Below are 10,537 nucleotides of genomic sequence, written 5' to 3' on the forward strand. Positions count from 1 at the left end.
CCTTCTGAACAAAAAGATAACGGTAAGGTCTTTGTTTAGGTGGATTCGAAACAGATTTAAGATTTATGGCGTGGTCCGTTATTCGTACAGGTGGAAGATTTTTTGGAACTTCAAAAACTGTCTTATATTTGTTGATAAACCTATGCATATTTATATCAGGTATTTCTTTTGCCTACATTATTTTATGTTGGTCCAATTTCTCTGTATCTTTAACTTCTATATGATATATTTGACCTACAAAGCATCTCAATCATTTCTTGACACTCTTGCTCATTGTTTCTCCACTCGTCAGTTTAAAATACTTCTTTCTTTAGTCCCGTTTAACGTATTTTTGATCCGTTCAGTCTTTCTTTTATACATATTTTCGAATAATTCAGACTTATAAAACTAATATTCTTGTATTAGTCATTTAAGATTTGGGAGAATGTGTCGACTGTACAGAACTCCTCCACCTGAAATAGTTACCGTTAGTGGATTATCCTCTATAAGTTCACATCACAATTGTCGAGTGGTCCCTTCATCAATAAAAGAAAAAATATTGCCACTATCGATAAGTATTGTTCCGTTTCTCTTATTGATTTGTCCCACAATCTTTAGAGTATAATTACTTGCAGTACCGTTTATGGTTTGAACAGACAGTTCTCCTCCATCACCATTGTATTATCATCTGCTACTTCTTCCAATCTCAATTTTTCTTCCAACTCATCATCTATTTCAATAGTGAATAATTGTCGATTTGCACATATATGACCCCCTAGTATATTTTTCATCACATTTAAAACAAAGCCCTTTTGTTTCTTTTGTTGTATCGATGCCAAGTTTACAGATCGAGCGTGTTGTTCTGACTTGAGGTTATTCCCTTATCCTTAGTGGTATTTGTCCACGCAAGTTTTGGATTATCCGTCTTTATGGTTTCTCTCGTAGTTCTACTCGGCTGTCTAACATTTTTTGGTAATGGAGCTAAAAATTAATATTTAGCATTTTCTAATGGAATTTCTTTGTCTAATGTTTCAATTTCTATTAGTTCCAATGCCTCTTTTAATTCATCATAATAATATCATTTTCTTTGAGGAACATTCTTGGAAATGACGATCGTAACTCCCTCCACTAGTCAATGTAATTAGTTAGTGTACCGATTTATCTTAGTTGATAAAATTCAATAATAACATTTTGGTGGTCCACTTTTTGAAATGCTAGTATAACTTCCTTAGTAAAGTCATCCCACGATTGAATAGTATGATCTACTAAATAATCTATGATTCAAATATTAGCTCGTCCCGTAAAGAAATATATATCATAATTCACTTTTTCGTAATCCTCCATTATGAAATTTCCAAATAATTGATTTTCTTTTCGTACCCGACCCCTTGGATTAGTTCCATCAAACTTATCAAGATCAATTATAGGATTTCTTAATGATAAATTTCATATTGATTGTAACCACATCCCTTTTGTTGTTTGTGGATCGTATGTCGTTTTAACATAATTATTGTCTGATGGGTTTCCATTCGGTTGTCGGAAAATGTCATTTCCTAGAGGAGTGTCTTTCCTTCTTGTGTTTCAAGAATTGGTCCATTTTTCTTTTTCATCCGGTTAATTGGTAGATATTGGTATTGATTCACAATTTGCATTTAAGTTCTCCAAAAACTGTGATTGTATTATTTACAATCTTCTAGTTGCATCTTATTTTTTTCTTTCGGTTTCTTGTTGGTGTCTTGCGGATTCTTGTTGTATGAGTTTAAACTATTTCGCGTTCTCTTGTTGCAGCAAAGTGAATTGAGAAATTATCTTTGATTCTGTCGTTCTTTGTTGTTCTTGGATTACTTGATGTATCTCTTCGACTTTGCATGTGAAGGTTGCCTCTATATTGTTGATTCACTTGCCTAATTTTTGAAAAATTTCTTGTGTAGCTTGTGATCTCGTCATATTTTCAGTGGAAGTGTTGTCGAGGATAAATGGCTATGATACCAATTGGCGTGACCCATTTGATCACGATCTTGAATAGCATTTCCTTGATAAGTAAATGTATCTTGTATATCTAGAATTGTGTAGATGAGAATAGGTTGAAGAGAATAAGGTAGAAAGTAAAGATAGTAAAGATGATTTTAATGAAGAATAAGAATAAAGAAGATGATATATTAGAAAAGATGAAAAATTTTAACATTCAAAGTCATGCCCTTTTAAAGTTACTCTATCCTCTATTTATACTGATCTATGTATTGATTATTATTATTATTACAGTGAAATAGATACGGTGTCGTTTAAAGGCCCATTTAAATATTTTGGCATTTTAAATGAGATTTAATTTACACAATCGTTTCTGAACCGGTTTCATTAATATCTTCTAAACCGGTTCCCGTAGTATTCTACGAGATCTGAAGTAGATTTTTTAGAATTGTTGGACGGCCACAACAGGGTCACACTAGGTTAGAGGAGAAGATTAAAATCGATGAGAAAGCTAGAGAGAAGCCATAATGAATTTTATTTTATTTTTTTGGAAAAGCCATAATGAATTTCTACATTGGAGGTAGATTGGTAGATTGAAGTTTTTTTTTTAGTTGTAGGGATTTTGCTTGAGGTTGTCTTAGGTCGCGGCATCGATCCCATTAGCTGTTAAAAGTTGGAAGAAGTCGTTACCGATCATGGCGAGTCTCCATTTTTCTTGTAACATAACTTATTAATGAAAAATCAACTTTTTGCTTCTGAGAAAATGCAACATTAATTCATCATTGTTATGTTGATTTGTAAATGTTCTATATGTGTTTGTGAAGCTTTCTAGTGAATCAATTCAACTAAATCTATCACGAATAAAAAATGCCCTAATCGGGTTGAATTTTCTAAAATATGTAATACTCAAGAATAACAATTCATAATCATCCCTTGTGTTGAAATCCTCTAGGATGATTATTGGTGACGATTAAAAGATTTCATAAAACAAATTCAATGTTTGAACAGGGTTTAATTTGATTGCTCTTTGAATTTTTTCTAATCTTTATAAGAATTTGTTTGTTGCTACATGTTCCTAGTATGTTTTGGTATGATTTGGTTCAAAGAATCGAGATCTGGGTATAACACTTATTTAAAGGTAGTTGTGGCAGGTTTTTGTTTCCCTTTCTTCTGTTCTATGTTATTCAACTGTGTTGAATGTTTAAAAATAAATAAAAACTTCTTCCTGAAATCTAACAAAGGTGTAAACAAGACTCAAACCAGACCTGTATTAGGCCTCGTCTCGACCTGCTCCGCCTGACCCTTGAGCCTCCCGGTCATGTCTGACCCACACATTGTAGGTCATTGTTGTTTGTTAGCTTAGATAGTTAGTTATTTTGGTCCTTTTAGGTCTTAAAATAAAATTTTTTAAATTCTAAAAAATACAAATGATTAAATAAATATTCCATAAAAAAAATAAAAACATATTTGTTTTTGGACCTATTTAATTTTTTTTATTTCTAACTTCAATTTTATTTTATTTTCAAATACTCTTGAGACTTGATATTAGCATATAGGTAATATTCTCAAGTTTGTTTGTTTTTATTTTTGTCTGCACCATGATATAATCTTGACCATGTAAGTCTAAACTTTTGGCCATTTTATAAAATATTATTTTTACACTTCATTTATTTATCATGTCCTAGTTCATGTGTCTAACGATATTAGTACGAACCTAAACATGTGACTAAAGTTCATGTCAAATATGTTCATAGATACAAAAATAATAACATCAATACATATTCTCACGTGTAACTAAGAAACTAAATCAAATAGAAATCTCTTAGAAACTAAATCAAATAGAAATCTCTTAGTCGTGTTCAACGTAAACATTTTTTTCCGGATTTTCAAGAAGTAATTGGGTGGGGACACTTAAAAGTTAAAAATAGTCTATAAATTTCTTTTTTTCCATATACGACTTCCGAGAAAGTCGTTATCTCATTTCATTTTACAAGGTCCAAGAGGATGGTAAGTACAAAGGTTCAAATCTTACTTTAGCCACGTCTATCATTTTGGTTCAACATCTCACTCAAAATTCGAGAGAAATATGAGTTATAGGACGGCGATGATCAAGTTTTGAAACATTTTCCAAAGGTTAATTATTTAGATGTTACATACAATATTATACTACACAATACATATCACAATTTCGTTTTCTTTTAATATTTATCTCTCGTCATACTCCGTCTTTTCAACTTTTTTTTTCTCACATTTTTTCATCAATCTCGTACTATTACATATCTCATTTTTCAATTCAAAAAACACACTTCTTTGTCTATCATATCTTTATTGCTTGTAAAAAGTAAAAATTCTAATGTAAAATTTTTAACTAGCTGCCATTGAATTTCGGATATTAGTGAGTTTTGGGTACCACGAGTTTGGTGATAGAATGAGCTAGCATATCCCGGATTGGGGTAAGTAATTTCTAAAGTTTCTAAAGTCCTGTAATTAAGAATCCTCCATGTATTGGTCACATTGTCATCCTTCAACATAAACCCAAGCACTCATTACTAATTTTGGACTCATAAAATTGTATCAACTTTTCTCAATGAATCAAAAGTGGTAAAATATTTCGCTGAATCAGAAGAGGCAACAAAAATTCTGAAAACTATTGTAATGTCCCTAAAAGATTAGTTCAGATCGCTAGAAAATCTTTTGAAACTTTAAATTGTAATGCCTTCATTTATTTTTTCCCTAAAAGATTAGTTCTTGGATATACATGCATATTAATATCCTTTACAGAAGTCAGAATCGCTATGCTCATTGGCTAAGAAAATATCATTTATAATAATATCGAGAACAAGCAAGAGAAACCAATAATTATGCTCTTTCCCCAAATTTTCCCTAATTCAAGAACTTTAATAATAATATTTCACACCAATCAAACTCCATTGGTTAGACAGAAAGGTCCAGTCAATTACACAATAGAAACATAAAGGCAGCACACACAAACAAAAAAAGATGCATAAGGATGGTTGTTTTGTTTTCAAGTTTTCTATCTTGTATCTTTGCGGGCGAAAGGATCTCGATTGAAATTAACTGTTTTTATACAGATAAAACAAGCAATCAACCTCGCAGTATATTCTACATTAGAAGTAGGTACCTTCAGGAGGCTGCACTAACTTCCTATTATGAGGAGCAGCCATCTCCTTTTTCAGCTGAGTCAATATGTCTTCCATTGTATACTCTCTATGCCAATTCCCAAGACTTGGAAATTTCTTCGGTTCCACCTGTCCAACACCAATCCATAACACTTTTATTATACAGTAAAAATAAGTCGAACTGTAAAAATTCAAATTAAATGAAACACCAAAATCAAACTTATACTACCCAAGAAAAGACAAAGAACATAACAAATTCAAGATGGCCTGATGGGATCAGTTGTTCAATGAAGAATGTGCAAGTCACATATTCTAAGACTTTTTTTTTGGAAAACAGCTTAACGGCATTTCATTAAGAACCCAAAAGTGGGAGAAATGGTCAATTATCAAAGCTAGACAAACCCTAGCTTCGATTAAAAGAATCAAACAATCCTAAAGTATCTGATTAGAAACAAACAAAAAAACAAATATTACAGAAACAGACAACTAAAGCATACAAATCCTAATACTTAAACATTCTTGTTAAATTTAGCCAATATCCTTTCCCCTGCTTTCGGATCCCAATCTGATGCTCTCACAGCCCAACCACTTTGCCTAATCACATGTTCAAGACTTTGGTATAGACCAAATGCTAAAGTTTTAAAAAAAGAAAAAGAGCATAACACCTCAGATCTGGGATAGACATACTAATCATGGTAATTGTGTCCAGTTTATAACAATAGTTGCCAAGGAAGAATTTTGAAGCACAAATGGATGCTGGACACAAACCCAAGCATGTTCTACTTAAACCTAATTTTTTGCAAATGTAGAAAATGGGACTGGAGATGTCATAAGAAACAATGCCTTGGAATGAACTACAAGAGGGAAAATTTGTATTCATTGAGAAATCAGTAAATATTACGTGGGTTATTTTGAATTATTTTTAAATAACCTAAAATCCAATCAATAAACTACTCATCAATCATATAATTGAAATCAACAACTAAAATATCAAAATACACTTTATTTTAAAAAATAAACAAATTATGTATTCACTATATATTTATACTCCTAGAGTTTGTTTAATGTTATTCATTAGAAGGTTTTATCAAAAAAAAAATTGTTTGATGAAGAAATATGTTATTTGGGTTTTTAATTGATTGAATAACTATACTATCTTTTTGTAATTAAAATGAAAATTTTATAAAATTATTGTAAGGATATTACAGTATTTTAGTTGATGAATAGAGTTATTTGATTGTAGAAAAGAAATATGATGGGATAGTTGGGTTTTGAATAAAAATCCTAAAGAAATCCAAATCAAATGAGCTTCTATTGTCTTATTACTCATGTTTCTAGTGCTAAACAATATCTCTTTACTCAAATAACCTGATTTTTCACAAGCTACCTCAAACGGGTTATTTAAAAATACACACCTGGTTATTCAAATAAACCACTCATATCAAACAAGGGCCAAGGTTGTTTAGATGTTATTTAGTTAGAGTACCGCCAAAAAGTTGCTGGATGCAAAGGATTTATGACCACTTTTTATCTTTACTACATCACAAGAAACATGATTATAAGATTTGTCACTTATGGACTGCCCATAAAATGAAAGGATTATGTTATATGGAAGTGTTGTCAATTGAGCAAATCAGTTAACCTATAATAATAACCCACTAGGATAGCTCAAGTGGCAAGAGTCTTGTTTAAGAGACCAAAGGTCTCAGGTTCGATTTTTACTAAGAACACCTTAAGTTGAAGTGGGGAGACATGACTGTAGAATTGTGCTAACTTTCTAAAATTCAAAAAAATAAAAAGAAGCTAACCTATAGTAATAAATAACAAGTAAAGCAATAAAGTTCATACCACTCCTGTTTCATGGTTGACACATGTCATATTGATCCGGGAATGGAATCGGACACTTGGTGCCTTCTCAGGGTAATCTTTGTCACAAAACAGCTTCAGTTGATAAATGCGTCCTTCATGTACAGACTGTACACAAATGTAGAATGAAAATTAACATTTTAGATTGCAAATACCAAACATTCAGGTTCTAATGCATAACAAGGAAACCTGATTATGAAAAAGTTTTCATCTAATAAACATGATAGTTATGATCTTTTTCTTTAAAGCAAAGTGAGTGGGAGGTTAGTAACATTGTTTATGTTAACCCCATTCACATCATAATATGACTTTCTACTAATAGGCATCCAACCTGCAAACGTTTTATATATGTTAAGGCCCAGGAAATATCATGACTGCATTTCCTTTAAAAGACAGGAAGTTGAGATAAAATATAGTTCTTGGTATCATAGAATATTGATGAATGATGATACAACCCGATTAAAGAAACAGAACACTCACATTATGGGGGCCAATAATGGTTCCAGTCCAAGAGCGCATGTAAATATCATCTCCATCATCCATCCCATAGCTGACAGTGCCATCACCAATGCCCTTTTCTCCACGTTCAAGTTCCTCCAACAATCTGAAGTTTCTTGGAACTGCGAGAAATTGAGAATTCTTGAATCATAAAGTCTATTAACAATTAAATTGTAACAAGTAAAACCAACATGAAATCCTTATTAACACATTAGCATAAAACTGAGTAAGCAAATGATTGCAGGGTACTATAATGCCTGATTGTTTCAATATAGAATTGCAAAATGAAAATAACCAGAGAAAAACTCAAAAGGGTTTCAATGACAATTATGATAGTTCATGACAAGTAGTTCAATATTTATATCTTTTTGTTGATACCATTAGACTCATTTTATATATAAACACATATATAAGCCTCACTTTCAAAAGTCCCAGAAAATATAGACAAGTCAACCTTTGACAGGAAAACCGCTAACACATCACCTCCATTTACTCAAACCAAGACATACCCAACTACAGGAAAGATCACAATCCACAAAGTTGAGCCAACATTCTTCCATTAGGAAAATGCCTTCAATTCACATAAAATCCCTGAAGAACCAGTAACATCATGGTAGCCAAATGCAAAAGACACCAACTGTTTCGAAAAACATGATTACAAGGATTGCACACACATAAATGAAAGAGGGGTCTGCACAATTACATGACTTAAAGGGCCCGAACTAAGAAGTCAAAACAGACAGGAGCCCTGTTATGTGAGTGGTGATAGAATTCCTTTAAGTCTTAAATTCATCCAAATTAAATGAGGCAAATATAGAAGAAATCAGCAATATCTACTAGTTCTAACCTGATTGTGATTGTTGGCATGTCCTACAAATATACAAGTTATCTTAAAAGTGTTTTCCACCAAAGAAAAAGAAGCCACAACAATTAAAGTGCATGCAAAATTACCAGCATGTCTTTCTGCTGACAAGTTCTGGAAACAAAAGAGAACAATAGCCCTCATATTACCAGCTCTCAGATTGCTAGATCAACAACTAAAGGAAACATTTCTTTCCATGATCCACCAAGAAATTGTAATAAAATTATGAATAAATCGTCCTTCCAACATAGCACTATAACAGATATTAGGATAGCAAACACAGCAAAACGAAACAAAACAAAGAGCAAGAAAATCAAAACACAAGCAATCTCTACACAAATTGCGAAACCGATTCAAGTAATAAACACGTGAGAAGTTCTTTATGAGATCAAGAATTGTGTGAATCAATGAATAAAGAAAGCAGATCCAATTCAGAGCAGCAGCAGTTAGTTGACAGGTTGCTAAGCCATGAAAGCTGAACAAATTAGAAACTCAGAACTCTTACCTACAATACCCGATCCTCCTGAGCCAAGCGTCATTATTAGGATTTCGTCTGGTAGATTTTACACAGATCTATCAATTTAAGATGATAATTGAGAGAGAGAGAGGGTATACGGCGGGTGACCTAAATAGAGGGTAGCAGGCGAAACCGCGAGAAGATTGGGAATGGGGGACAGAAAGAATTACTGATTTATTGAAGGAAAAAACTTATAAGTGTATAAATTAAGTATAAAATACATTTACAAAGTCCAAAATACCCTTAGCGTCACGCGACGTGAAACATGTATTCTCGTGATTGCGTCATGCGAAGCATTATTCTCGTGTCGCGAAGAGGTAACATGTAAAATGTCCATAATGCCCTTAATATTTAATAATTTTTTCTGCCCGTTCTCTCTCTTCTCCGTCTGCTCTCCTTTCTCTCTAAACCGTAAGCGTAAGCGACTCCCTCCCCCTAAACCGTAAACGATGATGGAATCTTTGGTTGGAAAGATGAAGTCTTTTCCCAGATCCGGTGAACGATGGAATCTTTGGTACCATAGATTCCTCCATTGGAAAATAAATAGACTTCGAGTCTCTTCGAGACTGAATTACAAACAAGGAAATCATATTTGAAACATAAATCACATAAAAGTGCACATTAAAAGTGTGTCGCTTTACGCGTCACCTAACTATGAAAGCCGTCAACATCTCTTCGAAGAAGGCAGAACAAAGGTTTTGCTTTAAAAAATAATTCTCAAATCAACTTTAAGTTTCTCATCATATGTTTGTTTGTTAATGTTGTTTGAAAGATATGTCCGGTTGGTTCTTTTGAAGAGAAAGTTCAAAACCTTGTAAATACATGGGAGATGGAAATGTTCAACAAATTAAATTTTGATGATTACAAAACTGTTGATACCATCAACTACAGGTTCATCCTAAATGGTAATATGATGTTTTGTTTAATTATATTGAAAGCAACTTCATTAATTAAATATTGTTAAATCCAACAGGAAGTAAACCTGTAAATCTTGAAGACATGCATCGAGTACCAGGGGAGGCTATGCAAACTTCCCTGCCTCAAAACTTGAGATGCTATGATCCTAATCAAGAAACTGTGGAACCTGCCCATTTGGCATTCATCACAGCAATCACACGCGGTTTTGTCCTTGAGGTTCTTCAAGTTTACTCATGCTCACCAGTGATTGTGTACAAATTTAGGCACTGAGGATTCATGAAAGGACCCTTTAAGGGACATGCCCTAACAGGGGAAAAGGTTGAACTCTTTAGCATGGCTCTATTTTACAGGACAGTGACTTAAAATAAGAGTGTTTGAAATAAATTTTCTTCAAGTTTTGTAGCATATACCTTTTATAAGCATCCCAAATTGGATTTCAACATCTTAAGTTAATTTGTATGTCAATTTACATGTAGTTTCTTAAGCAACTTTTGCTTCAATGATCTTTATGTATTATGTAGGATAAATGAATAAAAATGTCTCATTTGCATGTTACAACTAAAGATCTTATTTGATTTATCATAAATTCATATGAAATGTAATCTCATGCGAGTCTCACACTCAGAAGAGCATGGCAATCTAATTGAAATACGCAGAGCAAAGAGTAAAATTTATACACTCTTGACTAAATAATCTCAAAATTTATACTACATCAAAAGACTCATCTCATACATAAACTTTGTATAGACATTATTGTTGTTAAAAATGTTATGACATGTTGAAAAAAAA

At 32.6% G+C, this 10,537-nt stretch overlaps 1 protein-coding gene and 1 pseudogene across 1 annotated transcript; one reads left to right on the top strand and one right to left on the bottom strand.

Moving 5' to 3' along the window:
- Positions 1–4,798: 4,798 nt before the first annotated feature.
- On the bottom strand, positions 4,799–8,978 carry LOC124944032 (ubiquitin-conjugating enzyme E2 variant 1D-like). Its single transcript, XM_047484490.1, has 4 exons — positions 8,819–8,978; positions 7,434–7,573; positions 6,936–7,061; positions 4,799–5,216 (listed from the first exon to the last, which is right to left on the bottom strand). Exons 1-4 carry the CDS (start codon positions 8,850–8,852, stop codon positions 5,076–5,078), a joined length of 441 nt encoding a protein of 146 aa, XP_047340446.1. The 5' UTR covers positions 8,853–8,978; the 3' UTR covers positions 4,799–5,075.
- A 301-nt stretch (positions 8,979–9,279) lies between these two features.
- Positions 9,280–10,111, top strand: LOC124943581 (annotated as a pseudogene).
- Positions 10,112–10,537: the final 426 nt, after the last annotated feature.

This window comes from Impatiens glandulifera, chromosome 6 (assembly GCF_907164915.1).
Source record: "Impatiens glandulifera chromosome 6, dImpGla2.1, whole genome shotgun sequence".
In the NCBI taxonomy this organism is placed as follows: Eukaryota; Viridiplantae; Streptophyta; class Magnoliopsida; order Ericales; family Balsaminaceae; genus Impatiens; species Impatiens glandulifera.

Bases quoted from the DNA above. Each gene is read 5' to 3' on its own strand.
- LOC124944032 (XM_047484490.1), bottom strand. From the start codon at position 8,852: ATGACGCTTGGCTCAGGAGGATCGGGTATTGTAG. The intron at 7,062-7,433 runs GTGAGTGTTCTG...ATTTGTGTACAG, and splicing joins CCATTATTGGCCCCCATAAT to TCTGTACATGAAGGACGCAT. The intron at 5,217-6,935 runs GTATGAACTTTA...GGTGTTGGACAG, and splicing joins TCAACCATGAAACAGGAGTG to GTGGAACCGAAGAAATTTCC.